Here is a 22,552-nt window from a genome sequence, read left to right on the forward strand (position 1 = left end):
GCAGTGTTGCCAGATATTGTTGACTTTTTCCAACCCCAAACCCACCTAAACATTACAAACAAATGCCCAAAATATTAAATTGTTACTCTATTTAATTTAAATTTATTTAAAAATTATTTTAAATAATATTCATCAAAATTTACCTAGTTATTTTAACTGCTATCATTTTTAATAATACAGCAACCAACACAAGCAGTCACAGAACCACAACACTGCCCTCTCATCCACATATTGCGCTAGTTGTTGTTTAGATTGCACTACTTAATAGAGTATGTTTTACTTTCAAAATGGGGTATAAATCATCCTATTTGCCGTTTTAAAAGCTTTTGATTATAATTAGGTGCTGCTTGTCAATCAGACAACGCTTCTATGTTTGTTCTTTCTGAAAAAATAATCAATAAAGTGTCATGATAAACCACTATAAGTTTAAGGCGCTGTGTGATGCGTGTTCATGCGAAGGGGAGTCAGATTTGTACGGGGAAGCCAGATTATGATACAACTTTCCTTCACCTCCTCTTGCGGGTCGGCCCATACGGTTTGCGCTATGCACTGGTCACATCTAACTGAATGGAGTAGGAACACAAGGTTCTATTTTGTTGAATAAGTTGTATATAAAAGTTACCTTTCAAAACTGCACAAATTTTGTCAACCCGCCAATGCCATCCTTTACCCGCACAATCAAATTCAAAACTACCTGAGTGGGGGGAAAACTGCCCAATCTGGCAACACTGGAAAAGAGTTAGTTATATAATTTATTATATTATATTTAATATTATATATACAGTTGATTATTAGCTGTATTATTAATATTATTAAAATGAATAGATATAAAATTTCTAATATTTCCCAAATGATGTTTAAGAGAGCAATGATTTTTTTCTCAGTATTCCTATAATATTTTTTCTTCTGCAGAAAGTCTTATTTGTTTTATTTCAGCTAGATTCAAATAATTTATATATTTTTTAAATATAATTTTAGGGTTAATATTATTAGCCTCAAGCTATTTTTTTCTGATTGTCCAGGACATCATTATACAATGAGTTGCCTAATTAACCTAGTTAAGCCTTTAAATGTCACTTTGAGCTGTGAAGAAGTGCCTTAAAAATATCTAGTAAAATATTATGAAATATCATCATGGCAAAGATTAAAATAAATCAGTTATTAGAGATGAGTTATTAAAACTATTATGTTTAGAAATGTGTTGAAAAAACAGAAATTAAAAAACTAGAAATACAAATCACCAACACTGCATGTTTTGGATTCATGTGATAAAGTGATAATTAGTATTGAATTATAAATATATTTTATGCTTATGAAATACCAAAGCTGGCTTGAAGCAGAGATCCGCACGGGACTAATTTTTTAATCCCACTCCATCAGGTTTTAGTCCGACCCCAACCGCTCCCGCTTATATTCAGCATTTGTTTTGCCACTGTCCGACCCAATCTATTTTCTACCTGCCAGACAGCCTATAACAAGCTGTCTGTATAAACACACACACACATAGACACACAGCACCAAGCAAGCGTCACACAGCATCACGCTCTCTCATTCACACACATGCACACACACATAGATAGCAACAAGCAAGCGTCACACAGCATCACGCTCTCTCATTCACACACACACATACGCATGCTCGCTCGCTCTGGAGTCGGGAGCAATATTGTTAGACCGCCCACTCCCTTTCAAACTACACCAGTTACAGACCGCTTCAGCTCTTTATTCAAAAATGTATTCCCGCGCTGCAAGAAATCTGGTCGGGTCCCGCAGATCTTGTGGTACAGCCGCGGGAATGCAGACCTCTAGCTTGAAGAACACAATTTAATAAAGGGACTAAACCGAAAAGAAAATGAATGAATGAATGAATAAATTGCATTCACATTGCATTTGTTTATTGTCTTCATGTTTGATGCATTAGTACATTTCTATCATCTTTATGCTTTGTTGCTGCCTCCCACTTCGCATACTATCCATCCTAAATAGTATCTGAATATAGAATTAATAGCTGCGTCCCAAATGGCACACTATGCACTCATGCACTGTGTACTTATGCACTTACACACTCAACAGCATAGTATATGTATGTAGTGGCGTCCCAAATGGCACACTAAGCTTTTTACTAAGCGGAAATTCAAACCGTTTCCCTGATGACGTTTGACGGTTGCCAAATCAGTGAAATAAACGACCGAATTATCAAATAATACCTGCCGTGAGTATAAGCGCATTCACCATCGGGAGGTGCTATAATCACTCTCATAGGAGAATTTTGCTTTCACCATCCAAAATAAATAAAGTTATCCAACTTGTGTGTCAGATAGCTCCGCCCCTTCCGCTACGTGAGCAAACCTGTGGTCGTTGAGTGCGTGAAGTGTCCATCATTCCACACTTCATTTTAGCGGCTGAATGAGTGCATCATCCTGGTAAATAAAGTGCACTTATTATTTTTAGAGTTTCAGTGTGAACACACTACTTACACTATTTATACTACGAAATGGTGTAGAATAGTGCATAAGTATGCGATTTGGGATGCAGCTAATATGTCCCAATTTGTAGTATGTTGACAAGAGTATGCTAAAGGTTCCCGGATGCTCTACTGTCTTAGGTAAAAAAAAAAAAATTGAAGTGGAGAACCATCCATATCGCTGATATTGCTCTCAATACATTGCACGTTAGGCGTGAATTCAGTTAGAACTACAAACTCGGTTAAAAAGTGTATATAAACTACAAAGATGGCGGACGCGTGAGACCAAAAGTCAAGTAGAGAGGCTTCGGTAAAGATGTTTGAATAATTATTAATTAATTTCTGCGTCCCAATTTGCATACTATCCATCCTAAATAGTATTTGAAAATAGAATTAATATGTCCCAAATTGTAGTATGTCGAAAAGAGTATGCTAAAGGCTCCCGGAGGGTCTACAATTTCCGGGATAAAAATCTAAGCGTAGAACCGTCCATACTCAAACCACTCATATTGCCCTCAATACATTGCATGTTAGGTGTGAATTCAGCTAGAACTACAAACTCGGCTAAAAAGTGTATATAAACTACAAAGATGGCGGGCGCGTGAGACCAAAAGTCAAGTAGAGAGGCTGAGGTAAAGATGTTTGAATGACTATTAATTAATATCTAGCCCACTGGAGAATATTTTAATTGCGTTTTCTGTGTTATATTTCATCTGCAACAACAATATGAACTTATATCAAGTTATATTTAGACATTAACTTCTGAATGCAGAATTATCCAAAGACCTGAGAAGATTTCCCTACGTGAAAGACTTGTGAATGGGAGATTAACCTGCTGCTGCTTCTCCAATAGGGTAGGTGATTATATATATGAAAGAAATATGGATGATGTGTCGAGATGATTGACAGGGGACGTAACTAAGCAACATAACGATCTGTAAACGAGGAAGTAGTATGTCCCAAAGCTTGCATACTCTTCTGTTACACACTCAAAAGTACATACTTTTCCTTCACCAAAAAAGTACTTTTAGGCTGTAGTATAAATATGTGAATTGGGACACAGCACTGCAGTGATAGCTGACCGTGGCTGATGTCTTCTTCACCAATCTATATGTGGAGATTATGTGCGATGGCGCCCTCTAGCTTACATTATGAATGAAATCGAAATAACATTACAATGTATTCTCGAGGTCTGTCCTGCAAAGTTTACTTCTAACCTGCTTCTGCACAGCTGCTTGGGTATTTTATATGACAGAAAAGCTTGAAAAGCTAAATATGGTTGAGCTCTGCAGGATAGTGGACAAATGTGAAACTAAAAAGGCCTTCAACCCTTATGAATTATCGTCAATAATACTGTGATCGTAATAAATACCAGAAAATAAAGTGATATAGGTCATTTCGCCCATTCCTAGTCACTACATGTGTTTAAAAACTCGTGAAAAGCAGAGAACCATCCTCAGACCAGTAAATAAACACACAATCACACACACACACACACACACACACACACACACACACACACACACACACACACACACACACACACACCACTAAAGTTCTCTCACTCTCTCTGAATAAGTGATGAGGCGTCCTGCTAAATTATTGAATCTGAGAAGGGAAGAACAAGCCATGGCTAAATAAATCTGCAGGTTTGGGCCACACTACTGTACTGAACTGATTTCAAATACCATTTACCCACAATGCTTTGCTAATCACTCCAAGTCACACGAAATATGTCATACTTAGAGCAAAGCATGACTAAGTAAAATGTTACATGTTGTTAGAGATTGCTTGATTTTTACTCAGTATTTTAATGTTGTGCTGTATTTGTATTTGCATATTTTATCCTGAAATAAATATAATAATTCAATAATTATTTATTTAATGTTGTGCTGTATTTGTATTTGCATATTTTATCCTGAAATAAATATAATAATTTAATTTAATAATTATTTATTTAATTTGATGTAAACAATATACATCATATTGTTTTTCTTTTTATTTTATTATATTCATTCTATTTTTATTAAGCTATACGATTTTTATTTATTTACTATTTTTCATGTCATACATTTTTCTTATTATTGTATTAATATGAATTTTAATTCATTTTGCTATATTTTTATTAAGTAATATGCATTTTAAATAAATTTTTAAATATATTTTTGTAATATTAGTTTTTATTTTTAATTAACTATATGATTTTTTAAATTATGTATGAATTTTTATATTATTATTTGTTTCTAATTATTTCATTAATATTATTTTTTTATTTTATTAAGCTATATGATTGTTTATTTTAATTATTTGCTCATTTTATGTTATATTTTTATTATGTAATTATTCATTTTTATTTTATTTATATTTATTATATTTATATTCATTTTTATTTTTGCCATATTTTTTATGTATTAAGTTTTAGATTATTATTTATTTATTATTATTTTGTTATTATTTATTCTTAATTTGATTATGCTATATGATTTTTTATTTTAATTATTCATACTTTACACTTAATTATTATTTAAGTTTATATTATTTTTAATGATTTTATTAAGATTCATTTTTTATTTTATTAAGCTATTTGATTTTTTTTATTTGAATAATTTATAAATTTTCATATTATTCTTTCTGTTAAAATTAACATTAATTTTTATTATATTTAGCTACTTTTTTATAACACATGCACTGCAATTGTGCAAGCCTCCATCAAAACCCCCTGAAAAGCTTCACCCATTTACCAAAACCAAAGACAAAGCATGAATGCTTTTGCAGTTTTTCTCTACCTCGTGGCAGTCCTGTAGAAACCTCTGCAGCTCCCACTGGTCATTGAGTTTATGAAGCCACTGCTGCGCGTGTTGACGGTTCTGGTTCCCTCTGTGAGCAACACACAAGTACACAACCAAATCAGACACTCTCCTACTATAAGTGCTAAAACCACACCAAGCTCTCATCAATTATTATGAACAGTGTTTTACAGCAGTCTCCGTTTATGGCAGAAGGCAGACTTATAAGCAATTCCACACACACAACTGCTCTTCAAATCCAATTTCACGCTCCTCACAGAGACTGCATTCAGATCAGTGAGCGCTGACTCTTTGTTATGGCTGTATGGAAAAACATTGTAAATTTAAGCATCTATAGGAGCAGCTGCACGATCTGTCTCACAGTGAATGGAGGCCAGACACTGATGTCAGGTGGCAGGACGTCTTACACTAGTAAAAAAATAAAAGTCCCAAAAGGGAGGTTCAGTCATGCCATAATTAAAACTTGCTGCATGAAATATTTTACCGATCTAAACAACTATTTACACTATAAAAAAGCCAGTGGTGGAAAGACTGAAAAATCATACTCAAGTAAAAGTACCATTACTTACCTAAAAATCTAGTGCAAGTAGAGTAAAAGTATCTGTTGTAAATATTAATCAGAGTATAGACCTTTCCAAAACACTCAAGAGTAGTGAGTAGTGAGTATTACGCTGTATAAAGCTGATGCATTTACATGTAATTTGTGGATGTGTGTAAACGTAACATTCTGTAGTGCATTTAGTCATTGCCCAGCAGGCACACAACATCATAAGACGTTAATATTAGGTTAGATTTAGTTTGTGATGTCAGGTGACCAAAATTCAATGACAAGCCAGCGTCTAAGGACAACGTTATTTTGATATCCAATAATGACGTCAATTGACATTGATATTTGGTTGATTTTAGGTTGTGTTAGAAAGTGAACAGAATCCAACATCGAGCCAACATCTTAAACTAGGGTCATATTGACATCACATACTGACATTTATTCGTCAGGTATAGCAGCCAAAATCCAACATCTGATAGACATCATAATGGTAATGTCCACGAAACGTCAAGCTGTATGATATTTGGTTGGTTTTAGGTTGGACATTGGACATTAACGTCAGCCTGACGTTGGGTTCTGACGTCAACCCGATTTTCATTTCCAGACAAAAATGCAATGTCCCCATGACGTTGGGGTACAACGTCAATCTGTATTTACAACTGCGACACTATATCACAAATCATAAACAATGGGATATAATTAAAAGATCTCCAACAAATATAAAACAATATTTTATAGATATTATTGAACATGGTCTGCCTACTAAAAATCATGTAGCCCAATTATATAGAAAATAAATGCTGCATAAATCTGACGACTCTTATTATGTTAAAAGAAATTGGGAATTAGAGGTAAACACTATAATAGAGGATAAAATGTGGGAACATATAGGCACAAATTGTCATAAGGGTATAAGCCAGGGGTGTCCAAACTCGGTCCTGGAGGGCCGGTGTCCTGCAGATTTTTACTCCAACTTGCCTCAACACACCAGCAAGGATGTTTCTAGAAAGCCTAGTAAAAGCTTGATTAGCTAGCCCAGGTGTGCCTGATTGGGGTTAAAACTAAACTTTGCAGGACTCCGGCCCTCCAGGACCGAGTTTGATGGCTGAAAACCAACCTGGAAATGGCCAAAACCCCTCTAAAACCAGCCTGGTCGACCAGTTAAACCAGCAATCCAGCCTAGGCTAGTTTAAGCTGTTTTTTTAGTAGAGCAAGTTTTCAGTGTCTGAGTGCGCTGGAAGACTTTTTGAGACAGCACTTAAAATGGACTACTGACTTCTGAACGATGCTAATTAAGACGCACACATTGATTATTAATTAAAATGCATGATTTATCAATTTACCAAGGTGTGTTTAATGTGTTTGAAATGATGTCACGTTTAATGGTTAGACCGAACAATGGCCGCTGTGTTATAAATATGTTGATGAGGCTGTTATATCTGACCTGTTGGCAAGCAGGTCGACTCTCTCTCTGATGCGCTCCGAGTAGATGTTGTTCTGGCTGATCAGACTCTCTCCCGCCTCGATCACAGCTTTAATACGGTGCAGGTTCAGCTCCATGGTGGTGGTGAAGTCCTTGTGCTTTTTGATGGCCGCCTCCACCGTCTCCACTGTACTGGGAAGCTCCACATGAGCCAGCGCTGATTCCTGACCGGACAAAAGAGGAACATGGTTAGCCGCCCAGTGATTTTGTTTTCTTTTTTAATATATCCCAAATTATGTTTAATGGTGTTTTTATATATATATATATATATATATATATATATATATATATATATATATATATATATATATATATATATATATATATTAGGGGTGTCAAAATTAATCGTTTCTTCTGTGATTTTGTTTTCTTTTTTAATATATCCCAAATTATGTTTAATGGTGTTTATATATATATATATATATATATATATATATATATATATATATATATATATATATATATATATATATATATATATATATATTAGGGGTGTCAAAATTAATCGTTTCTTCGGTGCAGACGCGGACAATTTGGTATCGGTTCTGTAATAATCATAACCGGTTATTATACTGACGTCATTTACCTCATATGCGATCTGTCACGAGGGAGGCGATCGCGAGTATTTACAACGCTTTAACTACTTAAAACTCATAAACTGTGCACAATTTCACTGTGTGTGTTTGCTGGATCAGTCTTTCTCTGACATATACAACAATAGCCCTATTTCACTGAGATTGAGAGAATGAAAGTAGCCTATTCCATTTCTCTCTCTCTCTCTCTCTCTCTCTCGCTCTGTCTCTCTCTCTCTTTCTCACACACACACACAGTGGCCCATTTGACCTGCTGGGGTGGCTTTTCTTCTCCTCTCGGCTGTTTTACAGCGTTACTTTTGGATCCAGAAACGAGCACGAGTCTGCAGAGTTTTCTCCACCGTGTCTATCATGCATCAGTTGTGAGATCGCCGCTGCCGCCTGCCGCTTATCAGTGTCACTTATCTGAAGAGCGCAGCGCGCAAGAGCCAATCGCAACCGTTTTTGTTGAGGGTGTGACCAATCATAGAGGTGTAAGAGAACTGGGGCCTGTTTCAGTAAGGAGGTTCAAACAACTCAGAGTATAAACTTGAACTCTAAGTTGATTTACCGAGAGATTAAAAACTCTGAGTTTTCGGTTTCAGAACAGCTGATCTGAGTTGGGTCAATCAACTTCGAGTAGACCAACTCAGAGTTAAGCGCGCACACCGTGACTACAAAAAGGCATTATCAATGGAGCGCAGACATTACGAGTGACTATGACAACATCTTATAAAAGAGATCACCATTTCTTTCTCCAGCTGAACTTGATGTTCTCATTCAAAGTTATAGCAAATATGAGTGTATATATTTGAAAAGAAGCAGCCATCAACCAGTTAGCGTGGGAAAACAGCTGCTCAAGATAATGCCTAATTTAACTTTTTAAGTATTTAAATATTTAAGTATAATAAAATAAGTAATGTAATTTGTAAAGTTTATATATATTTTTCTAAACTTTCTTTTATACATTTATAATTTTAATAGATTTAACAGTGCACTTGTGTGTCTGCCTTTTTATTGATCAAGTGATAGAGGTTAATATAACATTTAGAAGGTAAGCAGTACTAAAAATAATTTTTAGAAAGAATAATAATCCCATTAATCTAGTTACAGTGCATATCGAAGGTGAATTCAATTTAATTATTTATTAAAAAAGCATAAGCCATTCTAGTACAGTTCTTCTGTGTGTGACTAAATGTAGGCAATAGCTATGTTTCAATCCAAATATATTACATAAATGTATGTGCAAAACTGGAATATTGCATAAAAGATGCGAATAAAATTCCATCCAACGAGTTAAAGAGAAAAAAATTGTCACTTCCTGATTTAACTGGCACCAAATATCAACAGTAAAAACAGAATTTACTGTGGTAGAAGAAGCTGCGTCAATTAATTCTTTATTTAGCCTAATTAATGTACTTGCGCCTCGATGTCAGAAGACAATGCTGAAACACAATGAACACGTGGGGGCGTCTGAAGCCATGAGACGCGGAGACTCTTGACACGCACCAGACGTTCGGGGGTAATTAATAATATACACTAATACTGAAACAGTTAAGGCATTTTAGAATGACTAAAACAACATTTAAGACGTGTTACAGTGTGCTGAGCCTCCATTTACACACATTTTCATTATCATATGATCATGATCTTTTTTTTAATGTACATACTGTAATTTGTTCAGTAAAAGTGTTTCCATCGTAGTTTATGCGCACATTTTCTATCGAATAAAAGTTTATCCTACTCAGTTATGCGCGTTTTTTATGCATATTTTAAAAAGTTATGTGCATCATGACGTTTCTATCAATCGTTTTTATGCACGTATCCAAAATGAGCATTAAAATAGGTGGGTGGAAACGTAAGGCTAAGGCGAGAAATACCGCTTCATCTTTAAAAAAGGGGAGGAGACCTACAGAAACTCTGAGTTTAGAGAATAAAACCTGCTTCTGACCAGGTTAGATTCACAGAGTAAGTTACCACAGTAACTGACTCTGAGTTAAAGTTACCTCTCTTTCAGAAACAGGCTTGACTTACCCTGCTTTCTCGAGTTTAACAAACCTGCCATTTTGAAACGGAAAACCCAGAGTTTCTCTCATTTCAGGGTTAAAATACTCTGAGTTTTCACTTAACCTCCTTTCTGAAACAGGCCCCTAGACAAGGATCAGAAATTGAGCTGGATGTTTATATTTGTTTATATTTTTTGCTTAATGCTGGTTTTGTTTAAAGTTACAGTTTATATATCTGACTGTTTGTATTAAACGACAAAATTGTTTTACAAATAGTATATAAATATAAATATATTCATACATTTTAATACAAGAACTGCTGCTGTGAAGAAAATATAAAACTGTGTATGGAAAGCATCGTCAATGCACCGTGATGCACCGAGATATCGAATTGAACCGAATCGATGGCATGATAATCGTAACCGAACCGAACCGTGAGACTAGTGTAGGTTCACAGCTCTATATATATATATATAGGCTAAACACAATAATCAACTGCTATTACAATGTTCAATGCAGAAAGGTGAAGCTCAGATTTAAAAACAGACCGATGAATGTAAACTAGCCTAATAAACGTCAATGCCATGTGCATTTAGTGCAAATCAGTTCTGGCTCGATGACAAGTTTTAGAGTGCGGATTTGGAGGGCTCTTTCTCTGCGCCCGCAGGCTACAGACAGCGAATCTGAGCTTTAACAAACCAGAAAAGACACAGCATTCAACATACACCCAGACGGGCCTGAGGAAGTGCATGTCCTCTGACATTTAAACTGCATTTAGGATATTTTTATGAAGTGATGACCCAAACATAAAAGCAGCAAATGTCTCTGAAGAAGTACTGAGCGATGCCCCTTAAACCGTCCCGATGCCTCTGACATTTACAGACGTGACCCTGAGAAAACCGTTCTGATCACTCCTTCATAATCGTCTGCTCACTTTAACCCATAGAAAGGAAATGGCACACATGAAGCCTATTGAGCATCCCAGTAATTTCTCCTAGACAGGAATGAGATCTTAAAAGGAGCAAATTGCGACCTATTTAAAAATTCCCTTTTTTCAAGATCATCCTTGTAATCAAACTACGCAACTACCATAAAAATGTATAAATTATGTGTTACACCGTATCATCAGCAGTGGTTCTCAGAGTGGGGGTTGTCAATGAGACAATGAGAGGGGGTGTCACTTTAAGTCAAAATCAAATCAAATTAACTTTCAATAAACTATAAACTATTAGAATCACCACATATATCCATAACCTACAGAAGTAAAAATAGTTGTTTACAGTGCAGACATGCAAATGAAAAGCCATCAGCCTTTCGATTGTTTGTGACCCCTGATGTGATTATGTTATATTAACATAGATTTTATGTTTGTTTATTTTAATGTTTATCCATTAAATAAAAAAACCACAATACCCCGAAAAAACACCGAAGAACTCTTTGAAGAAAATAAGCTTTAGACTAAAGCAAAAAAAAAAAAAAAATAGTTTGCAGTTAAATATAATAAGTATTTCTTATAGCAAAAGAAAAAAAATCAATATATTTTGGACAGAATTCAGTGTAAAATGTAAGACATTATTTATAAAGATAGACAGGCCTACATTATGATTTTTAGAGTGAATCAACATGAATGACAGTTGATGTTTACAATACTACATGCTGAAAAATGTGAGTTTGCATCAGGATGATGATACATGGGTCATTTTTTTTAGGAATTATATTGCAGGGTGTTATGCTGTTTGGCTACTTTCAGAAATTTGGCAACAAACATTTTACATAAAAATTTGAAAGACAAGTTATTTTATATTAATGTATCAATAGGATGAGGTCTAGTTACCTACCTATTCTCACTCACTATCCTTTGGTTTAGTCAGTGGACCACAGTGGAATGAACCGCCATATATTCCAGCATATGTTTTACACAATGAATACGCTTCCAGCTGCAACCCAGTACAGGGAAACACCCATACACACACACACTTATACACTACTGCCAATTTAGCTACCTATTATTTACCTATACCGCATGTCATTGGGACTGTGGTTGAAATGGGTACTTTTTAATTTTTAACTTTTGTACATTTTTAAGGCCGTGCTTCTTTACTTTTACTTGAGTAAACAATCGTAGTCAGTACTTCTACTTGTACCAGAGTCATTTTAATCATGAGTATCTGTACTTCTACTTAAGTAAAGGATTTGTGTACTTTTGCCATCTCTGGTAGGCATGGGACGATACGTGGTTTCAATGCTTGCAGGCAGTTTGAAAATATTTTATATTAGAGTATTTTATTTAGATTTTTAAGTAGAGCTGTGAACCTACACTAGTCTCACGGTTCGGTTCGGTTACGATTATCATGCCATCGATTCGGTTCAATTCGGTATCTTGGTGCATCACGGTGCATTGACGATGCTTTTCATACACAGTTTTAGATTTTCTTCAAAGCAGCAGTTCTTGTATTAAAATGTATGAATATATTTATATACGATTTGTAATACAATTTTGTCATTTAATACCAACAGCCAGATGTATAAACTGTACCTTTAAACAACACGAGTGCAAATAATATAAACAAATATAATTATCCCTCTTGCTTTCTGATCCTTGTCTAGTTCTCTTACACCCCTTTGATTGATCACACTCTCAACAAAAACGGTTGCGATTGGCTCTTGCGCGCTGCGCTCTTCACAGATTAGTGACACTGATAAGCGGCAGCGGCGATCACAGCTGATCAATAACAGACACGGTGGAGAAAACTCTGCAGGCTCGCGTTCGAGTCTGTATTCATAAGTATCGCTGTAAAACAGCCGGGAGGAGAAGAAAAGTCACGCCAGCAGGTCAAATGGGCCTCAGTGTGTTTGTGTGTGTGTGTGTGTGTGAGAGAGAAATGGAGTACTTTCATTCTCTCAATCGCAGTGAAATAGGGGCTTCTGCAGTAAATATCAACGAAAGACTGATCCAGCAAACACACACAGTGAAATTGTGCACAGTTTATGAGTTTTAAGTAGTTGGAGTGTTGTAAATACTTGCGCTCGCCTCCCTCGCGACAGAGCGCATATGAGGTAAATGACGTCAGTACATAATAACTGGTTATGATTATTACTGAACCGATACCGAATTGTCTGCATCGCGTTGCACCGAAGAAACAATTAACTTTGACACTCCTATTTTTAAGACAGTATCTCCAGCAGAAAATGATCATCTACATCAAAAGCGTCCTGTCAGCACATAATTTGAAAAACAAATGGCTTATAAATCAACATCCAAGGTTATTATACCATCAGAATCATATACTGGCACATGCCTAGAATTTAGGTGTGGAAACTATAGTATAAGCAGAATAACCTTAATAAATAACGCACACTAAGGTCTAACCTCTACTTGGCATCATGGCCGTGCATTATTTTTCAAGTAATCCAACAGCTCAATAATTCCTTACATAAAGAGCATTGAGGAGCTTTACCTGGTTGTTGAGGAAAGCCTCAGCCTGCTTGACGTCCCTCAGAAACAGATGGAAGATGTGCGCCTGCACCAGCACCTCCCGGCGACTCTCCCACATCTCCAGCAGTTTATTCCAGCCCACATCCAGCTTGTGGAGCCACTGCTGCAGAGCTCCGTGAGGCAGCGGCGCCTCCTCAGTCTCCAGCAGCTCATTCACCGCCTGCAGCCGCTCGTAATCCTCCTCGTAGCGTCCGATCTCCTCCTTCAGCGCCGCATGCTGGTTTATCAGCCGTTCGGCGTCCTCTAAAGCATTGGGAAGCTCGTCTGAAGCAGCGGAGGTCTGAGTTTGAACCAGCCAGGTGAGGAAAGAATCCAGATCTTGGATGAACTGTTGCAACCTGCCGGCGACGGTTAAAGAGTCTTCGCAGCCTTGCAAAGTGCGCTTTAGTTCCTCCCACTCCACGCTGATGCCTTCGAAAGGAACTAGAATCTCCACGGCCTTCTCTGGATGGGACGTTGCGAGCTCTTCTGCTTCTTCCTGAAGGTGGAGGAGTTTGGGTTCGAGGACGGCTAGAGCTCCTTCCATGGTGGAGAGACGCCGCTGCAGCGCCAAAACGCTGCCCAGGTCACTGCCCACGTACTGTGTGGCATCGATGGCTTTCCTTTTGTCCTGAATCTGGGACTTGATTTCGGTGCACTCCAATAAGTAGTTCTGGATGCGCAGGATGGAGTCCAGGTGATCTTTCTTCTGCTCCACCAGCTCCACGATGCTGTTCCACCTGTGAACATGTGTAGAAATAAAACAGCTTAACCTCTTTTTTTTTGTTAGTTTTGATTTTAGGCATTGAATTTAGGCCCAATCTAAATTCTTTCCCTTAGCTCTACCCCTTGTTCCAATTCTCTTTAGCTTGAAAGCGTAGGGCTCAAGGCTAGTTTATACTTCTGCGTCAAGTGAGAGAGAGAGAGAGTTTAAATTTTATTGCCATTTCAGCTTCTATGGCTATGCCATGGCAAAAAGAAAATAGATCAAGTTTATCACGTTTTATAAACACCAATTTTCTATAATTATAAAAATATTCGGTAACACTTTAAAATAACTATTCGTTATAACTAGTTAATAGACCATTAATAAACTGTTTGTTAACAAGTTATAAATGACTTGTTAAATAAAAGTTAATAGTTTGTTAATTATTTATAACTGTGCCTTATAGACCTTTTTCATGGCTGCTGCATGGTGGGCGCCATAGCGACCAGCATCTTCCGGTAGAATGCTTAAAACATCTGTTTACAGCGTGTACAACTGGTAATTTGCGCTCTAAAAATGGGTTTGAATACCGTTTTTAATGGATAACAGAGTGTTTTTGTGACACACAACTTAGACATGTGTCTGTTAAAGCCGTTATAATCCGTCACATGTGGTTCAAGCGCGCAGAAATACGAGAAAAACGTTCTCCTAGTTCACGTGTCTGCTGTCAGAAATACAGTGTGTGTGTGTTCCCGGCCTGTCAGCTGTTAGCTTAGCGGCTCTTTAACACAGAGAGAGAGAGAGAGAGAGATTATTATTATTATATTTATCAAATGTATTGTTTTTGTGTGTGTGTGTCATTATATCTTATCTGTATTACTATTAATTATTATTTTCAATGGTTTTAATATGTTTCATATTTGAAGTGCTTTGGCAATACTGTACTTAATGTCATGCCAATAAAGCAACTTGAACTTGAACTTGAACTTGAGAGAGAGAGAGAGAGAGAGAGAGAGAGAGAGAGCAAACCATGGCATGAAACCAACTGGCATGAAACTTAACAGGTATGAAAGTCGTGCAATTTACAAAAATGACCAATAAAAGTCTGTTATTGATCCTCTGCTGGCTGATTTGCTGTTCATTCTAATCGCGAGCCGTTTGTGTTTCATTTCGTGTGTTGTTTTTACCACGGTTTGTGTTTTTCTGTCATTTTGAAATGACACTCGCCTATATTTTCACTTTGTCACAGTTATTAAATCAGTGTGTCAGTGGCACAGTACAGGCTACGTGTGTGTGTCAAACATTTTGGTGAACTACATTTGTTTGGGCTGGTTATATATTTGTAATAAAGAGAAAATGTTGACTTTAGCGATGACGAGGCTTCATTTAAACTGCAGAAGATGCCGTCTGACAACGAGGGGAAAATGCCTCACAGCAGCTGTTTTCCATCCTATTAGATCGCATTTCTTTAAATGATCAGTCCAGGAGATGCTGCTGATGGACAACAGTATTAGTTTAAAGAGGATAAAAGCAGGTAAAATAGATTAAAACTATCGTTTCGAAGCTGTCCAAATGTGACTGTTTACACGCATCAGCTGCCGACCGGAAGTTCTTCGCATTCTCCTTGCGCATACACGCAAAGCATAATGGGTAATTTTGAGTTCCAAGAAAAGGTCTATAGATGGCTAATAGATAACTTACAAGCCGTTAGTTAACAAGTTGTAAATGACTTCTTAACTGTATTTTAATGATTTATAACTATACCTAATAAATTATTATGAGATCCTGAACAAGCGGTTAGTAAATAACTTAATAAAGGCTAGTTAAGTATCAGTTAATAGTGTATATATGTTATTGGGACGTTATTCTAAAGTTGCAGCTATTCTTCATTTATTAACTGTTAGTAAATGAGGAATAGTTGCAACTTTAGAATAACCTCCCAATAACATGCTTAAGCTAATAACTAACACTTAACTATTATTTTTACTCACACTTTACAGATCAGTATGCGTGCACTTGACGCCGAAGTATAAATCAGCCTTATGGCCTAACATACATTAATGCAGACACTACCACAGCAATGTAAATGAGGTCAATTAAATAAATAAATACATTTAGAATTTAATTAAATTCCAGAAGTGATAAAAGCAGAATGTTCTTCAGCTTTACTACTCTTTTTGATTAATAAATATTAATATAATGAACAATTTTTACGAATATTTTTAACTAAATGTTGTCAAATGTACATTCATTATAGAAACATAATTTTTAATCATTTTTTCAACACAATAATAGAGGATAAACTAATTTTAAATCTTAAATTTTCCAATTAAAAATGAGAATGCAATTGGACTTTTATTGTACACTCACCGGCCACTTTATTAGGTACATCTTACTAGTATTGGATTGGACCCCTTTTTGCTTTCAGAACTGCCTTAATACTTCGTGACATAGATTCAACAAGGTACTGGAAATATTCATCAGAGATTTTGCTCCATATTGACATGATAGCATCACACAGCTGCTGCAGATTTGTTGGCTGGAATCTCACAATCTTCCATGGAATCTCCCACCACATCCCAAAGGTGCTCTATTGGATTGAGATATGGTGACTGTGGACGCCATTAAACTACAGTGAACTCATTGTTATGTTCAAGAAAGCAGTCTGAGATGATACGAGCTTTATGACATGGTGCATTATCCTGCTGGAAGTAGCCATCAAAAGATAGGTACACTGTGGTCATGAAGGGGTAAACATGGTCAGCAACAATACTCAGGTAGGTTAAGGTGTTGACACGATGCTCAATTGGTACTAATGGGCTCAAACTGTGCCAAGAAAATATCCCCCACACCATTACACCACCACCCGCAGCCTGAAACATTAATACAAGCTAGGATGGATTCATGCATTCATGTTGTTGATGCCAAATTCTGACCCTACTATCTAAATATGACAGCAGAAATCGAGACTCATCAGACCAGGCAACGTTTCTCCAATCTTCTATTGTCCTTTTTTGGTGAGCCTGTGTGAATTGTAGCCTCAGTTTTCTGACCTTAGCTGACAGGAGTGGCACCCGGTGTGGTCTTCTGCTGCTGTAGCCCATCCGCCTCAAAGTTCAACGTGTTGACCATGTCTAAATGCCTAAATGCATTGAGTTGCTGCAATGTGTTTGGCTGATTAGAAATTTGCGTAAACGAGTAGTTAGACAGGCGTACCTAATAAAGTGGCCGGTGAGTGTATTTTCTAACAAACAATATGTCTATTAATCTATTAACTAATTCATAATAAATCTGTCCACAATATTTCGTCCAACATCCCATTAAGTCCATATTCATATGATTCAGTTTCAATCTACTCAAGGTAGAGCTTGGGTGCGGGATAATAAAAATAACTTGATTCCAGAAAACATGACTCAGTCTGAATCATTCTCAATTCATGAACACACACATACACACACGGGTGGACTGCAGCTCATGGCCCAAGACACAGTATCTCAAACCAAACACACTTTTAAATAATCAAACAGGCTTTTAAATACACAGTGGCATGAAATATTGAGGAACAGGATGTCTGTGGAAGTGTGCGGGTCAGGCGGCCCTGTGTGTGGCAGCCGCAGCAGATGGCAGCACGCGGAGACACGCTATTTATGCCAAGGTCGCTCTAAAACGGATCACTGGAGTTTTTCACACATACGTCACAGCTTGCCAGTTTCAGTGAAAGCTTGTGAAAGCAGCAGCAAACCGCTTTCTAAAGACGGACGTGTGCTAAAAATGATGAACAACAGCAGCAGCCGCATCAGGAGCAAGCAGGGTTTTCTGGATTTAACCATTATGAAAGGAAAACAACATTGGATATAAATACAAGTAAGGTTAAAAAAGACTGCATGAGATGATGAAAACAACTAAATTACATCTACTAGCAAAAAATGGGCTTAAGACAAGAATAATTGGTCGGAGATATACATATATGTTATGCTTAATGATCCATTTGTGTAAACAGAAAAAAATAATAGTGCATCTTTGCTTTGAATGCAATAGTAATTTTAACATCCTTGGTTACAGATGCATTTGCACTATTTCCATATTAAAATAAAGTCCCATGAACAGTGTTGGGTGACATTACTTTTAAAAGTAATTTTTATATACACACACACTGGCCACTTTATTAGGTACACCTGTCCAACTGCTCGTTAACACAAATTTGAAGACCACACTAAGAACAGGAAGCTGACGCTACAATTCACACAGGCTCATCAAAATTGGACAATAGAAGATTGGAAAAACATTGCCTGGTCTGATGAGTTTCGATTTCTGCTGCAACATTCAGATGGTCAGAATTGGGAGTCAACAACATGAAAGCATGGATCCTGGCTTGTATCCGCAGTTCAGGCTGGTGCTCGTGGTGAAATGGTGTGGGGGATATTTTCTTGGCATAAATTGGGCTCATTAGTACCAACCAAGCATCGTGTCAACACCACTGCCTACTTGAGTATTGTTGCTAACCATCTCCATCCTTTTTGACCACAGTGTACCCATCTTCTGATGGCAACTTCCAGCAGGATAACATAAAGTGTGAATCATCTCAGACTGGTTTCTTGAACATGTCAATGAGTTCACTGAAACTCAAATGGCCTCCACAGTCACAAGATCTCAATTCAATAGAGCACCTTTGGGATGTGGTGGAACGGGAGATTCGCATCATGGATGTGCAGCTGACAAATCTGCAGCAACTGCGGGATGCTATCATGTCAACACAGAGCAAAATCTCTGAGGAATATTTCCAGTACCCTGTTGAATCTATGTCATGAAGGATTAAGGCAGTTCTGAAGGCAAAAGGGGGTCTAACACGGGTACTAGTAAGGTGTACCTAATAAAGTGGCCGATGAGTGTATAAATCTTAAAATAAATAAATAAACACATGCATTCACATTACTTTCCTTCAAAGTAACTAAGTAAAATATTTAGTTATTTTTAAAAAAGTGACTTAAGATTGTATACTACTTATACTACTTTTAAAAATAGCTTTACTCAACACTGCCCATGAAGCACTGCGAATTAATTAATAAGTCAATGGTTATGAAAAGGAATATTTGTCTATTTATAGCAGTTAATAAAAAAACCCTACTAAGTATAGTATTTTATTTAATATTGAACCTTGTAAATGCTTCATGAAAATGTTTTAGTGTCTAGTGTTTGGTATTCAGTCACAGCAGTGCTGTTTTACATGACCTTTGCATAGCAGTTCATCTTTTAATTTAAAACATGACGTTTTGGGCCAAATATATTAAAAGGACAGAAAAAAATGTACACCCACATAGCTATGATGATAATCTTTTGACGATAAAAGTTAATGAATATGTACAGCCATTCTAGTGATAAACACATACTGTATCTCTTAATATTTAAAAATCATTATTGCAATAATAATAATAATAATTCCTTACATTTATATAGCGCATGTCTGGGCACTCAATGCGCTTTACACAATGGGGGGGAATTTCCTCATCCACCACCAATGTGCAGCATCCACCTGGATGACGTGACGGCAGCCATTTTGCGCCAGATCGCACACCAGCTGATTGGTGGAGAGGAGACAGAGCGATGAAGCCAATTATTATATGGGGAGGGTTTGGAGGCCAAGATGTAAAGAGGCCAGTGGGCAGATTTGGCCAGGATGCTGGGGTTAAACCCCTATTCTTTTTCGGAGGACATCCTGGGTTTTTTAACAACCACAGAGAGTCAGGACCTCGGTTTAACGTCTCATCCGAAAGACGGCGCTCACTGAGCAGTATAGCATCCCTGTCACTATATTGAAGCATTAGGACCCACACAGGCCGCAGGTTGAGCACCCTCTGCTGGCCTCACTAACACCACTTCCAGCAGCAACCTAGTGTTCCCATGTGATCTCCCATCCAGGTACTGACCGGGCACAGCCCTGCTTAGCTTCAGTGGGCGACCATGTGAGAGTTGCAGAGAGCTAGCTGCCGGCATATATTTAAAAATGTTTTAAAAATGTCAAAAAATCTACACTTCCTGTTGCTAGCAACTGTACATTTACTTTTAAATGCATGATATGAAACGTCAGATGTGGAGATACCTGCTGTTTAAATGATCCTGGCAGCCTCGGACTTCAGTTGAGCTGGGGTGACCGCTGTCTAAAAGTTGCTGGACGATCTGATTAACATCTAGTATCCTTCCCATCAGGCTGTTCATCTCCTGGTCCAAGCTCTCAAACCTAAAACAGAGATAATTATTAGTAAATATCCAATGTTAAATCACTGCTTACAATCCAATTCATCAGTAGATTAGGCTTTTCTGACTATAGAAAAGGTGAAAAACAGCAGTCTCATTGACTTGAGAGTATACGTCATCAACCATGCTGAGAACTGTTCAGCCAGTATGTGAATTAAAGCTAATAATTCATTAATATTCCTTCAGCTTAGTCTCTATTTTAGAGGTCGCCACAGCAGAATGAACCGCCAACTATTCCGACATATGTTTTATGCAGCGGATGCCCTTCCAGCCACAACCCACTATTAGGAAATAAAGCTAATAATATCGTAAATGATGTTTAATTGATCGTTTTGCTTCACAAGAGCTCATAATATCATCAGGAGCCACAGGGATTGATTTGGACTTGTTTATATGTGTTTATTTTTAATTTTAAAAACAGCTGACCATTATACGGCTGATAGAGGGTCAAAGATTCAGCTACAAATCTTATTTAAAGTCCGTGTTAAATCAGAACTGATAATGTAATGTGGATTTATATAGCACATTTATTGTGTATGGCCATACACCCAAAGCGCTTCACAATCAAGAGGGGGGGTCTCTCCACACCACCACCAGTGTGCAGCATCCACTTGGATGATGCGACGGCAGCCACAGGACAACAGCACCAGTGCGCTCACCACACACCAGCTATTGGGGGATGGGAGAGACAGTGATAGAGCCAATTCGGTGGATGGGAATGTTTGGGAGGCCATGATGGGCAAAGGCCAATCGAGGTAATTTAGCCAGAACCCCGGGGGTTACACCCCTACTCTTTATGAGAAGATTTTTATTGGATTTTTATTGACCACAGAGTCAGGACCTCAATTTAACGTCTCTTCCGAATGACAGCGCCTACTGACAGTACGGTGTCTTCTTTACTTTCACTGGGGCATTAGGGCTCACACAGGCCACAGGTTATGCCGAGTTCAGACTGCATGACTTTGACTCACCGATTTTGACTCGCCGACAGGTTTTGAGAAATCCCAGGCAAATCGGTGCTCGTGTACGCGAGTGACAATCACACAGCGTGAACTATCAGGGACGTGATTTGAAAGAATCGCCGATGAGTCGTCAACGCTCGTGAGATATTTGGCATGCTAAATATCTTGAGTTGTCGGCGATTCAAATCATGCCGTGTGAAATGAGTTTTGACTGAATAACATCGGCGATCACCTACAGCCAATAAGAGAGCAGCATTCACTAGCGTAGGCAACTGCAGGCCAGCGGGAGGATAGAAGAGAAGTTAAAAGTGCTCATTTTCAGTTTATTTGGACCTTAGAAATGGAGGAAAAACTAGCAGAAATATGACAGGAGCACTGTGTCTGTTTGACGTGTCATGTGAGCAATATCACAACTGGGTTGAAAAAGAAAAAAGCTGAGGGGAAATTGTTAATTTCCTTCAAACATATCCCATCACGCACTGCACTCACACACCAGTTCCAGATCACCCATTGATTCCACACATACAGCTGAAGCTCGTCATTACTGATTGATTGGACTATATACCCCCAACACACACACACTGATATCCAGTCTTGTTCACTGATATCCAGACTTGTTATCACTAGTGATCTTTATGAAGCAGTTACCTTGTTGTTCCTAGCCGTTTTTACCCTGGTTTGTTTGTTTACTGTTTATGTTGTTTTGTCGCCTGCCTCAACCTCTTCCCTGTGATTTCTACTTTGGATAAATAGTGGTGGGCAGAGCAAGGCTTTATGAAACACTGAAACGGTCAAAGCAAATGTGTCGAAGTTTTGAAACCTTTCTAAACCCTTCTCTACAGTGACACCTAGTGGTCATTTTTTTTACTTTTGCTATGAAAAAACGTCCACAAACAAACAAGTACACCAACTGAGGAATTATACCCCACATTGTTTAGCCGCAACATCAAGGGATCTAGTAGAGTGGTTAGTGTTAATGTCATGCGGAGATAATGGCGTTGAATTCAGGATAAAGCAACTATAGTAATTTGAAGTTACTTTGTTTACTGTTCTTGTAACGTGTTTTGTTTTAACATTGGTCTGACATCTGAATAAACTCTGTGTTGTTTTGGTCAAAACCAAATCTACATCAATAAAAGGCATTAGGTCACAAGCTCTGAATGCATGTACATGCCGGGATTCGAATTCAAGGGTTAGGGTAAGTATGTCCACGCACAGACCATTAAGCTATGTGAGATAGTCGTTTAGTTTCCGACCCGCCTGGTCAATCAAACGCAG

At 37.5% G+C, this 22,552-nt stretch overlaps 1 protein-coding gene across 6 annotated transcripts in view; it reads right to left on the reverse strand.

Annotated features, from left to right (window-relative positions):
• sptbn4b (spectrin, beta, non-erythrocytic 4b) overlaps positions 1-22,552 on the reverse strand; it is a 125,044-nt gene that overhangs the window by 67,706 nt on the left and 34,786 nt on the right. For all 6 annotated transcript variants that reach the window (XR_012393846.1, XR_012393847.1, XM_073929625.1 and 3 more), the window contains exons 15-18: positions 20,158-20,295; positions 13,338-14,094; positions 7,263-7,465; positions 5,251-5,341 (exon numbers count right to left, since the gene is read on the reverse strand). Coding sequence is in view for 4 of the 6 variants with exons in the window: in XM_073929625.1 (XP_073785726.1) it covers positions 5,251-5,341; positions 7,263-7,465; positions 13,338-14,094; positions 20,158-20,295 (1,189 nt within the window). In the remaining 2 variants the exon portion in view is untranslated. The remainder of the gene's footprint in view (positions 1-5,250; positions 5,342-7,262; positions 7,466-13,337; positions 14,095-20,157; positions 20,296-22,552) is intronic.

Source organism: Danio rerio, chromosome 18, assembly GCF_049306965.1.
Source record: "Danio rerio strain Tuebingen ecotype United States chromosome 18, GRCz12tu, whole genome shotgun sequence".
Lineage (NCBI taxonomy): Eukaryota > Metazoa > Chordata > Actinopteri > Cypriniformes > Danionidae > Danio > Danio rerio.